This window comes from Danio rerio, chromosome 4 (assembly GCF_049306965.1).
Source record: "Danio rerio strain Tuebingen ecotype United States chromosome 4, GRCz12tu, whole genome shotgun sequence".
NCBI lineage: Eukaryota > Metazoa > Chordata > Actinopteri > Cypriniformes > Danionidae > Danio > Danio rerio.
The window spans coordinates 60,408,844-60,425,349 of record NC_133179.1 but is presented as its reverse complement, the minus strand read 5'-3'; the positions used below and the strand labels follow the sequence as shown (position 1 = coordinate 60,425,349).

The window sequence follows — 16,506 nt, the reverse complement described above, 5'->3', positions numbered from 1 at the left end:
AAAAGATAAAGATTACAGTACAAATTGAGAACGTGCACAAAGCTTTGCCCAATGTGGACACACAGGTGAGATTTTTTTTTTACTTTTTATGTATTTATATTGAGGCTGTGACAACATTTGAGTCATTAATGTACTCCCTTATTATACTTTGTTGTGTTTGTGTATAGTATTGTTGTGAAATTGCCATGTTCCCTGAGACTTTTTCACATTAATGACAGATAAATTTTTAGTTTTTTTGCATTCCTTTGAAATTTTATACTTTGTGTATATTAACTCCCCCAAAATAAAGTTGCAAACGTTGGTAGTCTTAGCTTTTTACTCATCATAGCAGACGTGCTGCTGATAATGTGACAATAAAAGTTATTTGATTATTGATTTGATAGTCTCTATTGATAGTCTCGAGTATCAAGCTGTTTGTCAAGTTTTAATGCCAGTTTTGATAACTTACATAATATTAATTAAAAGGTGGTGTTGGCACATTTTTATTATACAAGCCTGTTAACTTAAAAAAAAAAAAAAAAAAAAAAAAAACTTGACAAGCATATGTGACACTTAAATAGGATGACATCTAGCATGATGACATATTTAATGTAAGCTTATTTGTTTGGTCATCTAACACATTTAAACTTTTAAGTTTAGTAGTTTGCAGTGTTTTTTATTTTTATTATTATAAATATATTATTATAAATTGTATATATTTATATTATTATATTTTATTATTACAAATCTTTGCTCACTCGCATTTATTTTCTTCCTCACAGGTTTACAGCTCAACCTCTAAAGTCCCATATCTGGCTGAGGAGACTGTGGATCGTACTATGCCTTTAGATCCCTATACACACATTAAAATGATGTACAGTAAAAATTACGAGTAATTTTAACTACTAATTATTTAGTAAATTACTACTTGTCACTTCATGTCATTTAGAACATCACCAGTGGGAAAAAAAGGTGTGAATGCATCCTCAAAGCCCCTAAGTAAAGGAAGTACATGGTAAGCTATTTACATTTTTTTTTTACATTTTGTATTTTCGTCTTAAACCAATTCCTCCTTTCACCTTTGATCTGTTGGTAAATGTTTATTTTTTTATCTGACATTTTTAGGATGCTGGGCATGATGAAGCACAAACCTTGATGTGCAACACCACCTTATGAATCTACAGTAGTTACATTAACATTTAGCAGACTCTTTTGAAGAACCTTACAATTGAGGAGACATTCAGCAAATCCACAAGAAGAGGCAGTACACCCAAGATGTGCTAATTATACAAAGAATGTTAAGAATTAAGAATGCTTCTACATGTGGTTTGTCAAGCCCACTCACCTGTGTGAAGCAGACTTCATGCACAATGTTTTTTTTTTTTTGTGTGTTTGTTTTTTAGATATAGGGAGTGGTTGTAAGAAAGTGTCTGATGCAAATGTGCAGAAATGGTGCAAATGTCAGAGATGAATGTGTGTAGCTATTGCATGTTCTGTGATGGTTGGTCTAATTTATGGTGTAGTGCTGATCGTGTTACTTTGCTTTAAAATGTTAATCTTTCTTTGAACAACTGAAGTGTTATCTGCTTTTTCAGTGTAAAGAAGGTACAGTATAGTTTACAAAAGACGACTTAATTTTTCTAAGTATATTTTTGTGAATCATTTGAAGGCAGAATATAATTTTTTGAATGTTTTTTGTAATATATGAAAAGTATCATTTTGAAAAGTGTATTTTATGATGCTTTTGTAAGCATATTTTGTAAATAATTAATTGTTTTTAATTTATTTTATACTTGTATTACTATTATTTTAATAGTATTAATATTTAAAATTATTGTAATAAGTGAAGATAGAGATAAAGACAATTTTTAGATTTTGATAATCATTTGATTGCTGGAAAATGTGTAAAATTGTAAAAATGCTATTGAATAAACTGAATAAAACGGAAACAGTTTTTTTATTTGGTTAAACATAACAATATCAATTTTAGAATAATGGAACTTAAATAACTACATTGAATAAAGCTAAATTATAAATGTTACGTTGATTGACCTAAACAACATTACATTACCTTTATGTAACTAACTTAAGTTCACTAAAATTAATATTCTTTCTTAAAGGTAACTTAACTCAGTTCCGTGGAACCAGTGGACAAAAAAAAGTTATTTAACGCCAACATATCATTTTTTTTTTGAGTGCATGTCTGCATTAAACAGCATAAACTGAGGTCTAAGTGGCCATGTGTGTCACAATAAAAACAACATTTAATTTAGAGGATTCTGAGCATGTACAACTACATCCCAAGAGCTTTTATATTATACTAGAACCTAAAGTTCGTTGACGAACTTTGATGTTGGCTTGAGAAAGCCAACGTGACTGCGCCGGGGACTCAAAGGCAGTTGGCAGGAAGCACAGCGGTTGAGAAGTGGTTGCTAGGCGGTTGCTAAGATGTTGCTAAGGCATTCCTAGGTAGTTGCTAGGGTGTTCTGAGTGGTTTCTAGGCTGTTGCTAGGGTCCACTGAACTGTTAATCGGAAGGCCTCATTTACATTTTTGATCAAATCGAGAGAGAGAGAGGACTGATTTGTTCAGGTTGTTTAATGCAGATCACTATAGTATAGTTAGTATTTATAGTATATATTATAATCTGAACAAAATTACATTATAATAAATATCATATGAAGACAAATATTAAATTAAAATACTAATGAAACAATAGCACATACATTTAGTTAATTTGTCTTTTATTTAATCAATCTTATCAGTTTTGCAGTTAATATAGAGTACAGTCAATTTACAGTAATTTGCAGCATTATATATATAGTTATAGTTATATAGTTATATATACAGTTTACAGGAAGAAAATTGTATTAAATACAATATTAGGCCATCTTCATCACGTGGTTAATTCTGACCAATGACGTTGTTCCACCCCACTGGCCACTAACACAATGTTATAATCGTAATATTTAATTGTCATCACCTGGGTGATTTTTTTTTTTTTTTGGTACAGCACAGGCCAAAAGCTTGGCTTTCATTGTCATTATCACAAGTGAGGAGAAGGCTTTTTTGCGGTACAGAATATTCTGTTTTGAAAGAAATATCTTTTTACTTATAAAAAATAAGTAAACTTATGTTTTTGCCAAGATAAAAGGGGGATAAAAAATAATCCTTATAACCCTAACCATAAATGTGTGTATGTGTTATATATGTATATATGTATGTATATATATACTGCCTAGTTCACCTTATTAACCTAGTTAAGCCTTTAAATGTCACTTTAAGCTGTATAGAAGTGTCTTGAAAAATATCAAGTCAAATATTATTTACTGTCATCATGGCAAAGATAAAATAAAGAAGTTATTAGAAATGAGTTATTAAAACTATTATGCTTAGAAATGTGCTGAAACAATCTTCCCTCCATTAAACAGAAATTGGGGAAAAAATAAACAGGGGAGCTAATAATTCTGACTTCAACTGTATGTATATATATATGTATATACACACACTTTATTTTATCTGTTTGTAAATAATTGTTCTTAACATTTTTGCTTTAAAACATTATAATACTGTTTGGATTTCCCCCCCATAATAATAAATTGTGAACATTGCAGTGTAAATTGCAATCCAGACGTTACAGAGAGAAATTGATGCAGCAACAGCAGAGCATATTAAGGGGATATAAAAAATCTTCATACATTGTATGTATATATATATATTCACTATTTTAAAATACATTTTCTTTGCTGTGTGTTTTTATTGGTTATGATGCTGTTTGGATGTTTTATTTTTGCACAATAAATAAAATGTGATTTAAAAAGTGCAAACATTGTCTTTGTTAGAATTTACACGTGATTACAACGGTATAAAGACGTTCAGGTCCGACCGCACCGAATGGAAAGAAATTGTAGGTTTTGAAGATGGATTATTAGTTTAGTGGCAAGGACATAGCTGTTTTTAGAGGGTTAAAATACAGATTAAAAATAAAGTTAGAAGGATTTTATATTAAATATGTTTATTGTATAATATACGTGAATGTTCGCATGGCTTTCATTTTCATTATCACAAGTAGAGGAGAAGGCTTTTTCACGGCACAGAATATTCTATTTTGAAAGAAATATCTGATGTAAAGTTATGTTTCTGCCAACATCAGAGGCATGCATTTTAAAACTCACAGGGTAGCAGACAGAAATGCATGCGGGTCGATTCCGACGCGGATGATTCTGCATCCAGATCAGTTTTATTACGCTTTATGGAATTCACCGCGAGCATAATATGAATGACTTATGACCAGAATTAAGTTCAATCTTACCTCGATTTTGACCAGGGATCTCTCTGCCTCTTAAAGGAACACTAAAAAGTGTTGTATTACTTGTATTTGTGTATTTTCGCTGAAGTATTTTAATGTAAACAGCTTCAAATGTTGTAACAAGCACGTCTGAAATGAGCCCGAATTTCTGCACAGCCAAAACATACAGCCCGGATATCTCCGCCTCTTAAAGGGAAAGTGCCTCTTAAAGGGGCTGTAAATTCAATTCCAAAAGGGCTCAAAAATAGTCTTCTGGCGCCATCTCGTGGACACTCTGACACGCTTTGTGTGTGAATTTTACAAATTTAATATAAAAAAAATATTTATAGGAAAACTGTTATTTATAATTACACCAAATAAATATGATAATTATCTGCAATTTAAAGCACATATTTTGGCCAAATTTGAGGATTGTATACTTTTTTATATGCCCCAAATACTCGATACAATTTTTTAATTAAAAAAAATTTTTATTCAAAAACTACAAATCTTATCGGCATGAGGACATACAGCAACCATCTCATGAGCAGTAGGCAGCTTTTGACCAAATTTGGGGCTTGTAGCATCTAAGCCCTGGGAGGAGAAGCGATTGCTTTTTTTAGGTCAGAAGCCGGAATAATAATAATAATAACTAGAACCTAAAGTTCGTTGACGAACTTTGATGTTGGCTTGAGAAAGCCAACGTGACTGCGCCGGGGACTCAAAGGCAGTTGGCAGGAAGCACAGCGGTTGAGAAGTGGTTGCTAGGCGGTTGCTAAGATGTTGCTAAGGCATTCCTAGGTAGTTGCTAGGGTGTTCTGAGTGGTTTCTAGGCTGTTGCTAGGGTCCACTGGACTGTTAATCGGAAGGCCTCATTTACATTTTTGATCAAATCGAGAGAGAGAGAGAGAGAGAGAGAGAGAGAGAGAGGACTGATTTGTTCAGGTTGTTTAATGCAGATCACTATAGTATAGTTAGTATTTATAGTATATATTATAATCTGAACAAAATTACATTATAATAAACATCATATGAAGAAAAATATTAAATTAAAATACTAATGAAACAATAGCACATACATTTAGTTAATTTGTCTTTTACTTAATCAGTCTTATAATTTTTGCAGTTAATATAGAGTACAGTCAATTTACAGTAATTTGCAGCATTATATATATCGTTATAGTTATATAGTTATATACAGTTTACAGGAAGAAAATCGCATTAAATACAATATTATAGGACGTCTTCATCACGTGGTTAATTCTGACCAATGACGTTGTTCCACCCCACTGGCCACTAACACAATGTTATAATCGTAATATTTAGTTGTCATCACCTGGGTGATTTTATTTTTTTTTGGTACAGCATAGGCCAAAAGCTTGGCTTTCATTGTCATTATCACAAGTGAGGAGAAGGCTCTTTTGCGGCACAGAATATTGTTTTGAAAGAAATATCTGAAGTAAACTTATGTTTTTGCTAACATAAAAGGGGGATTAAGAAATGATCCTTATAACCCTAACCATAAATGTGTGTATGTGTTATATATGTATATATGTATATATGTATGTATATATATACATACATATATACAGTTGAAGTCAGAATTCTTAATCCCCTTTTGATTTTTTTTTTCCCTTTTTTAATATTTCCCAAATTTTGTTTAACTGTGCTAGGAAATTTTCACTGTATGTCTGATAATATTTTTTCTTCTTGAGAAAGTCTTATTTGTTTTATTTCGGCTAGAATAAAAGCAGTTATTAATTATTTAAAAACCATTTTTGGGACACAATTATTTGCCCCTTTAAGCAATTTTTTTTTGATAGTCTACAGAACAAACCATCGTTATACAATAACTTGCCTAATTACCCTAACCTGCCTAGTTCACCTTATTAACCTAGTTAAGCCTTTAAATGTCACTTTAAGCTGTATAGAAGTGTCTTGAAAAATATCAAGTCAAATATTATTTACTGTCATCATGGCAAAGATAAAATAAAGAAGTTATTAGAAATGAGTTATTAAAACTATTATGCTTAGAAATGTGCTGAAACAATCTTCCCTCCATTAAACAGAAATTGGGGGAAAAATAAACAGGGGAGCTAATAATTGTGACTTCAACTGTATGTATATATATATGTATATACACACACTTTATTTTACCTGTTTGTAAATAATTGTTCTTAACATTTTTGCTTTAAAACATTATAATACTGTTTGGATTTCCCCCCCATAATAATAAATTGTGAACATTGCAGTGTAAATTGCAATCCAGATGTTACAGAGAGAAATTGATGCAGCAACAGCAGAGCATATTAAGGGGATATAAAAAATCTTCATACATTGTATGTATATATATATATTCACTATTTTAAAATACATTTTCTTTGCTGTGTGTTTTTATTGGTTATGATGCTGTTTGGATGTTTTATTTTTGCACAATAAATAAAATGTGATTTAAAAAGTGCAAACATTGTCTTTGTTAGAATTTACACGTGATTACAACGGTATAAAGACGTTCAGGTCCGACCGGACCGAATGGAAAGAAATTGTAGGTTTTGAAGATGGATTATTAGTTTTGTGGCAAGGACATAGCTGTTTTAGAGGGTTAAAATACAGATTAAAAATAAAGTTAGAAGGATTTTATATTAAATATGTTTATTGTATAATATACGTGAATGTTCGCATGGCTTTCATTTTCATTATCACAAGTAGAGGAGAAGGCTTTTTCACGGCACAGAATATTCTGTTTTGAAAGAAATATCTGATGTAAAGTTATGTTTCTGCCAACATCAGAGGCATGTATTTAAAACTCACAGGGTAGCAGACAGAAATGCATGCGGGTCGATTCCGACGCGGATGATTCTGCATCCAGATCAGTTTTATTACGCTTTATGGAGTTCACCGCGAGCATAATAAGAATGACTGATGACCAGAATTAAGTTCAATCTTACCTCGATTTTGATCACAGATCTCTTTGCCTCTTAAAGGAACACTAAATAGAGTTGTATCACTTGGATTTGTGTATTTTCGCTGAGAAATTTTAATGTAAACAGCTTCAAATGTTGTAACAAGCACGTCTGAAATGAGCCGAACTTTCTGTAGAGCAAAAACAGTCAGCCCGGATATCTCCGCCTCTTAAAGGGAAAGTGCCTCTTTAAGGTGCAAAGGTAAAAAAAATAGTCTTCTGGCGCCATCTCGTGGACACTCTGACAAGCTTTAGGTTTGAAATTAACAAATTTAATAAAAAAAATATATTTATAGGAAAACTGTTATTTATAATTACACCAAATAAATATGATAATTATCTTCAATTTAAAGCACATCTTTTGGCCAAATTTGAGGATTGTATACTTTTTTATATGCCCCAAATACTCGATTGTAATATTTACAATTTTTTAATTCAAAAAATTTTTAATTCAAAAACTACAAATCTTATCGGCATGAGGACATACAGCAACCATCTCATGGGCAGTAGACAGCTTTTGACCAAATTTGGGGCTTGTAGCATCTAAGCCCTGGGAGGAGAAGCGATTGCTTTTTTTTGGTCAGAAGCCGGAATAATAATAATAACTAGAACCTAAAGTTCGTTAACGAACTTTGATGTTGGCTTGAGAAAGCCAACGTGACTGTGCCGGGGACTCAAAGGCAGTTGGCAGGAAGCACAGCGGTTGATAAGTGGTTGCTAGGCGGTTGCTAAGGTGTAGCTAAGGCATTCCTAGGTAGTTGCTAGGGTGTTCTGAGTGGTTTCTAGGCTGTTGCTAGGGTCCACTGGACTGTTAATCGGAAGGCCTCATTTACATTTTTGATCAAATCGAGAGAGAGAGAGAGAGAGAGAGAGAGGACTGATTTGTTCAGGTTGTTTAATGCAGATCACTATAGTATAGTTAGTATTTATAGTATATATTATAATCTGAACAAAATTACATTATAATAAATATCATATGAAGAAAAATATTACATTAAAATACTAATGAAACAATAGCACATACATTTAGTTAATTTGTCTTTTATTTAATCAGTCTTATAATTTTTGCAGTTAATATAGAGTACAGTCAATTTACAGTAATTTGCAGCATTATATATATATATATATATATATATATATATAGTTATATATACAGTTTACAGGAAGAAAATCGCATTAAATACAATATTAGGCCGTCTTCATCACGTGGTTAATTCTGACCAATGACGTTGTTCCACCCCACTGGCCACTAACACAATGTTATAATCTTAATATTTAGTTGTCATCACCTGGGTGATTTTATTTTTTTTTTGGTACAGCATAGACCAAAAGCTTCACTGTCATTATCACAAGTGAGGAGAAGGCTCTTTTGCGGCACAGAATATTGTTTTGAAAGAAATATCTGAAGTAAACTTATGTTTTTGCTAACATAAAAGGGGGATTAAGAAATAATCCTTTTAACCCTAACCATAAATGTGTGTATGTGTTATATATGTATATATGTATGTATATATATACATACATATATACAGTTGAAGTCAGAATTATTAACCCCCTTTTGATTTTTTTTTCCCTTTTTTAAATATTTCCCAAATTATGTTTAACAGAGCAAGGAAATTTTCACTGTATGTCTGATAATATTTTTCTTCTTGAGAAAGTCTTATTTGTTTTATTTCGGCTAGAATAAAAGCAGTTATTAATTATTTAAAAACTATTTTTGGGACACAATTATTTGCCCCTTTAAGCAATTTTTTTTTGATAGTCTACAGAACAAACCATCGTTATACAATAACTTGCCTAATTACCCTAACCTGCCGAGTTCACCTTATTAACCTAGTTAAGGCTTTAAATGTCACTTTAAGCTGTATAGAAGTGTCTTGAAAAATATCAAGTCAAATATTATTTACTGTCATCATGGCAAAGATAAAATAAAGAAGTTATTAGAAATGAGTTATTAAAACTATTATGCTTAGAAATGTGCTGAAACAATCTTCCCTCCATTAAACAGAAATTGGGGAAAAAATAAACAGGGGAGCTAATAATTCTGACTTCAATTGTATGTATATATATGTATATACACACACTTTATTTTACCTGTTTGTAAATAATTGTTCTTAACATTTTTGCTTTAAAACATTATAATACTGTTTGGATTTTCCCCCCATAATAATAAATTGTGAACATTGCAGTGTAAATTGCAATCCAGATGTTACAGAGAGAAATTGATGCAGCAACAGCAGAGCATATTAAGGGGATATAAAAAATCTTCATACATTGTATGTATATATATATATATTCACTATTTTAAAATACATTTTCTTTGCTGTGTGTTTTTATTGGTTATGATGCTGTTTGGATGTTTTATTTTTGCACAATAAATAAAATGTGATTTAAAAAGTGCAAACATTGTCTTTGTTAGAATTTACACGTGATTACAACGGTATAAAGACATTCAGGTCCGACCGGACCGAATGGAAAGAAATTGTAAAAGGTGCAAAGGTGCAGTAAACTCAATTCCAAAGGGCTCAAAAATAGTCTTCTGGCGCCATCTCGTGGACACTCTGACAAGCTTTAGGTTTGAAATTAACAAATTTAATATAAAAAAAATATTTATAGGAAAACTGTTATTTATAATTACACCAAATAAATATGATAATTATCTTCAATTTAAAGCACATCTTTTGGCCAAATTTGAGGATTGTATACTTTTTTATATGCCCCAAATACTCGATTGTAATATTTACAATTTTTTAATTCAAAAAATTTTTAATTCAAAAACTACAAATCTTATCGGCATGAGGACATACAGCAACCATCTCATGGGCAATAGACAGCTTTTGACCAAATTTGGGGCTTGTAGCATCTAAGCCCTGGGAGGAGAAGCGATTGCTTTTTTTTGGTCAGAAGCCGGAATAATAATAATAATAATAAGAATAAGTTTAAGTAGCATTACAGTATGTTGGCTTTCTCAAGCCAACATAATAATAATAAGAATAAGTTTAAGTAGCATTACAGTATGTTGGCTTTCTCAAGCCAACATAATAATAATAATAATAATAAGAACTAGAACCTAAAGTTATTGATAAACTTTGATGTTGGCTTGAGAAAGCCAACGTGACTGCGCTAGGGCTGGGAATGGCAGTTGGCAGGAAGCACGGCGGCGGTTGCTAAGTGGTTGCTAGGCAGTTGCTAAAACAATAATGGCATTGTTAGGTAGTTGCTAAGCAGTTGCTAAATGGCAATGCTCGTGTACATGTTTGATCAAATGCTAATACTTAGTAGGCATTTCTAGCATATGTTATTGCATTTAAATAATCATTCATAGCATGTAGCGAATTGTTATTAAGACTTGGCTTCCATTATCATTGTTACCATGCATAGTACACAGGTAGTCCCATTTGCTAGCATGAGTCAAACAAGCCAATGCCCAGGTCCCTACGATGTTCTGATGTAGAGATATTGCTTTTTTTAAATGGTTGCTAGGTTATACTGTTTTATTGCTATGGGGACATTTGACAGGTTAGTGATGATACATCAAAGCTTCTTGGCAATATGAGTGACCTTAATCAACCCCGATGTTTCTATGACAGGCTTTATGAGTGTCAAAAACTGGACTTGAACATTATGCATTCCTGGTGTTGGGTTGCGGCTGGAGGGCATTCGCTGTGTAAAACAAATGCTGGATAAGTTGGCGGTTCATTCCGTTGTGGCGACCCCTGATTAATAAAGGGACTAAGGGAATGAACATTATGTAAAAATGGCTTGCCGTATTTTTTTGAAAATACAATGCTTAATAAGTGTGAAAGTGATGCATGCAAAAATGGCTTGCCATATCAATAATAATATGGAGTTTAAGTCAAAAATGTCTTGCCATATTTTAAGAAAAATAATGCTTAAAAATTATTTATTGGAAAACTATAAGTCTGATAAACCTTAAAGATATAGCAACAAAATCTAACACATCTAAATACAGCTTTTGGCCAAATTTGGGGCTTGTATAATTTTTTTAATATGCCCGGATTATAAAAATTTAATATTTAACATTTTTTTATTAAAAAAACAATAATTCTTATAGGCATGAGGAGATATAGCAACAATCTTGAATGCAGAAGGCACATTTTGACCACATTTGGGCCTTGTGGCATGAACGGCCTAGGAGGAGATACGTTTGTTTTCAAGGACAGAGTAGTATAACAGTATGTTGGCTTTCTCAAGCCAACATATTAAGTTTAAGTAGCATTACAGTATGTTGGCTTTCTCAAGCCAACATAATAAGTTTAAGTAGCATTACAGTATGTTGGCTTTCTCAAGCCAACATAATTAGTCTTCAATTTTTTTTTCAGTGTTTACTTTTTTGCAATAATTCTACAACACTGTCAGATAAATATGTACCAATAAGGTACAATAAGTATCACTGTATCTTTAAATGTCCATGATAGGCCCTTATTTTGCACCCCATATGAATGATAAGATGTAAACTTTCAGGGTACCACCACAGTGATGGGTATTTGTATTCATATTATGTAGTAAGCCAGGGTCTTTTAACAGTGGACATATGCAGGGTATCTGCACATTTTTTAACAGGAAATTTAAGACCTTTTAAGACCTTTTTAAGTCCTCTAAAATGAAAATTTAAGACTTTACCTAAACAAACAAAAAAAAAACAGGAAAATGTTTAGTGTGTCAACACAGAATGATGTGGTGAAGTATCGTGGCAAATCTATGGCGGCAAATCAATGCCAATATAAATCGAGCGCAGCGGTGATGTTTGCGCGCGAGGAGAAGTGAACCGTGAGCAGATTACTTGGTTGACTTGGTTTACTTGTCATCTCTAACGCTATTGGCTACTCTGCCTTTCCGGAAGTTAGCCGGGATTGGACGCAGGTTAAAAGATCACGCCGTTAAATATATATACAATTTGCAAGTCATAATCATAAGAAACTTTCTGAGAACTTTATGAGGATTCAATCTCGAGAAACAGTCAAATAATAAAAATTAATCTTCTAAAATAATGACTTGCATTCTTGTAACACTTTCTGAACCCATTTGATTTGTCCGTGCAGCACTTGTCTGGTTTGTTGTATTTTACTTCATTATTAACCACAACAGCAGTGCTCATTATTACACTTGGGGATGATCTTTCTAGGAAATATTGTCTTCAGAAGAGTTTATTTGCGTTTTAGATCTTTCCATACAATGCATACTATATGTGCAGTGCAGCTTTGTATATTATTATAATTGTTAACATTGTTTGTAATATAGATCAGTGTAAAATATATATATCTATATATTATATATATTTTTCAATCTCATTTTTAGTTAATGATTGAATAACCTGCATATAAAGACTTCAATCAAAAATGATTAGCCCAATTAAACATAAAAAAATACAGTGACAGACATTCAGATGGGTGTTTATCGCCACCTATTGAGCAACAATTTAATTTGTACAATCTTCGTTTGGCTTTACTCACTGCATGTATCCATTACATCATTCCACTTCAGAGGCATACAAATACCACTTTCTATACGACAGGCCCACATCTTAAAGGTCACATATGCAGTTGAAGTAAATAAAAATTTGGATAAAAATAAACAGGGGGCTATTAATTCAGGCGGGCTAATAATTCTGACTTTAACTGTATAGTGGAATAACAGAATAATGGCAATATATTTACTATAAACCTTTGTACTTTATGCACTTCATGCATGTGTAGCCTATTTTGTATACTATTGTCTATCTAATTTATTCTGACTTGTTCTTCATAGAAAATGAGTCAAGGACAACGAGTCTTAGAAAAAAAAGATTTTTATAAATATTAACACGTTTGGCTTGAGTTCAGTTTAAATGTAGGTGCTAAACTTCATCAAGTGGTTCAAAACACACATTTAAAGTCTGAATTATTCGTCCTGAATTATTAGCCAATGTATATTTTCCCCAATTTCTGTTTAATGGAGAGATCTTTTGCCACATGGTATAACTCTCTCTTTCTCTCCCAAGAAATAAAGTTTGTTACAAGAATATATCTCATTATTTTGATATGTCATTATATGACTTGGTCATGATGGTAAGAATAGGCATTATTATGAGATTAATTATTACAAGAAATATCTCATTATTGAAAGTAAGTCGTCACCTAGTATTACTGAGAAAGTAAGTCTATTAGTTTCATACTGTGACATTATGATAAGATATCCTATATATTTTTATTTAACGGGGAAACTAGCTTACCTGCGTCCAATCCCGGCTAACTTCCGGAAAGGTAGAGTAGCCAATAGCGTTAGAGATAACAAGTAAACCAAGTCCCGCCCTAGAACTCAAAAAAATCCAAAATGTTTCGCGCGAGCAGAGAGAAGAACCAGCGAGCGAGCGGAGAGAACTGATCGCGCGCGCGCTGTAGGCATGACCTCGCTCGCGAGAGCGTCCATCGTGCGCACAGATGATGATGTGCGCGCGCGGGACTTGTTTTCTCGCGCTAGATCAGTTGAGCGCGCTCGAAGATCCCCTGTGCGCTCGCGGGCTGTAGTTTACTCGCGTGTAGACCTGTAATCTGCTCACGGTTCACTTCTCCTCGCGCGCAAACATCACCGCTGCGCTCGATTTATATTGGCATTGATTTGCCGCCATAAGACGAGTCGGACATGATATTTAAGATCCCACATGAAATTTAAGACCTCCTTATGGAAAATTACAGAATTTAAGACATTTTCAGACCTTAAAAATCGAAAATTTTATTTAAGACATTTTAAGACTTTTTAAGGACCCGCGGGGACCCTGATATGTGTGTGGTTCTCCACCGGTCTCACCTGTCATCTGAAGTCTTTTCTAAAACTGGTTTTATTAGTTTTCTAAAAGGGTTGTGTTTAACCAATTGAACATCTAAATAAACACTCCTGTATGATAATACAGGAAGAAGAGTTACAGAGATTCTGCTCAAGACACAAGCAGACAAGCAAACATCTACATTGTTCCTATTAAGTAACAGCCACTTAAAATAGCCACAATAAATTTTCAAGGTTTAGCTTTCCGATAAATTATGTTTCTACTTAGAGGTAAATTTCATTATTTAAGTAATAAATAAATGCTTAGGTCTATGTGTTATAGTGAAACTAATTCAGATGTTGCTGTTCTTGTCCTGTAGCTGTGAATGGGTGAAGCACCATGGCGAATGTTAAACAGCTGCTCGACAACTCATTGAATGAACTGTTAAAAGCTGATCTAACGAGGTTTCAGTGGTACTTAGTGAATGACCATAATGAGATTTCAAAAGCTGAAATGGAGAATGCAGACAGGTTGGATACCGTGGATAAGTTGGTGTCATGTTTTGGACCAGAAGGAGCTGTGAAGATCACAGTGGACACCCTGAGGAAAATCAAGCAGAATAAATTGGCTGAAGATCTGGAGAATACACAGAAGCAAGGTATTGTTTAATTCACTGTTAAACTTTACAAATGTGATCATTTCCAGTTCAAATCTTTCATGTTAAAACCCTGTCCTAGCAATGGTTTTTGAGTCAGATGTATTGGCATAACATGTATTGCACAGCTTCTGAGCAATGAATGTAAATATATTTAATATGATGTATATAGCTAATGTGTGTGAATATATTGTTTGTCTTTGTTCATCTGAATTTGTTACTTTATTTATATGCGCAATTGTTATTTTTTGTGAGGGGAAGCACAAGACATATCTATTTTAATAAAGAAAGGAAAACAAGAATGAAGAAGCTTAGAATAAGTTGCAACAAACATTTCTAAAACAGGAACACATTGTAAAACCAACTCACACTGTCCCGGCCTTAAAGAGCTTTGAGCACTAAGAAAAGTGCTATATACATGTAATGGATTATTAATAATATTATCAGTAATAAAATAGTTGTCTTTTATGAAATAATATTAAGCCTTGTCTCTATTGCAGGTCAGACGAGCAGCAGTGCTCAAACTGCATTCAGTACTGACGTGAAAGCTGATTCAGGAGTAGTTGTAAATGCTCCTGTACTCACTGGAAACATCACCACAGGCCCAGTGAATTTCAACAACAGCTTGAACCCTGCAGGAACCGGTACGTCATTGCACTCTGCTCACTTAGACACACTGCTCTTTAAAGGGCCATGACACCCCCCAATTTCTAGATGCATGATTAATGGGCGTGGAGCTCCGCAAGCATCGGGCAGGAGTGGGCGTTACCAGCAGGGGAGAACGTGAGCGAACGAAGCTAGCTCACAAATGAGATAAACCGTGAGGAGACGCATGAGTTTATAGTTTACAAAGTTAAAATGCAAAGAAATAAACAGTGATTTAATGCTCTGCTACATTTGTTATTCGTAATACACATAAACACAATTTATAACATTATAAAGGTAAGTGTGTTCATGTAAACCCTACAAATGAGGACTTCTCCCTCAATCCGCAGCAAAAAACGGCTAAATACTGTGTGTCGTGGGTCCGTCCGTGTCTCACAGCTCGGGCTTGACACTGGCAAGTCTGGCAGGTCTCATGAATAATTAAGCAGCCGGTTCTTCTCATAGGATAAGAAAACTCCGTTATGAATAATAATGAGAAACCGACGCATCATCATTGCACTTGCAGTACTGCGCTACGTCGCCGGTTTTGATCCCGCCCCAAAAATCATTTTAAACCCGGAAGCTGAAATTAGCTGACAAAAGCTCAAAATTATCCAGTTTTCCTCACAATTAAAGCTGACGACAGGTGCTAACATTGTCTTAACTGATGCTCAACACACCCAAATCTGTTAATATAAAAAAAAGTTCTCCAGGGTGTCCTGAACCTTTAACTGGAATGGACATTATGAATATTACACTCATTAAAGTTTATTGAATTTCTGTAAAGTAGCCCCTCATTCTCTGTCATCAGGAGTCTGCATGGCTGTTGAAATAACTGAGCATTAGCAGAATCATAGTCCAACTGCAAGATCTTTATTAAGCCTTTTACACAATGTATGCTTCACAAAGAGAGAAGACCTCCATCCCAGCAGCACACCAAGATAAAACTATCAAAACTATAATTTACTACTTATTTGCACAGACAGAATGAACAAATATGGAATATAGAGTTGAGCAAAGGAAAACAAGATCAAAGATGAGTTGTAAAATACATTGTACATTGTAAACATTGTAAAGCCGGCTCACACTGTGCATTTCCTAAATAATAATGAAGTTGTCCTTGGATCTCGCTTTGGAGGGCTTGAGCCCCTGCAGCTTTTCTTCTTCAAATGAAAGAGCCTTTTTCTGGGAACAATAAATTATAAAATTTTTCTT

At 33.4% G+C, this 16,506-nt stretch overlaps 2 protein-coding genes across 4 annotated transcripts in view; both read left to right on the top strand.

The window, feature by feature from the left end:
- Window positions 1-16,506, top strand: part of LOC137491022 (NLR family CARD domain-containing protein 3-like) — a 68,033-nt gene that overhangs the window by 980 nt on the left and 50,547 nt on the right. The gene's annotated exons all lie outside the window — the stretch shown is intronic.
- The window catches only part of LOC108183674 (NACHT, LRR and PYD domains-containing protein 3-like), a 30,607-nt gene that overhangs the window by 1,339 nt on the left and 12,762 nt on the right, over window positions 1-16,506 (top strand). For 2 of the 3 annotated variants that reach the window (XR_012402489.1, XM_073948283.1), the window contains exon 2: window positions 14,371-14,649. Coding sequence is in view for 2 of the 3 variants with exons in the window: in XM_073948283.1 (XP_073804384.1) it covers window positions 14,391-14,649 (259 nt within the window). In the remaining variant the exon portion in view is untranslated. Of the gene's footprint in view, window positions 1-14,370; window positions 14,650-15,146; window positions 15,291-16,506 lie in introns of all 3 variants that reach the window. The other variant, XM_017355534.4, reaches the window with a different exon arrangement.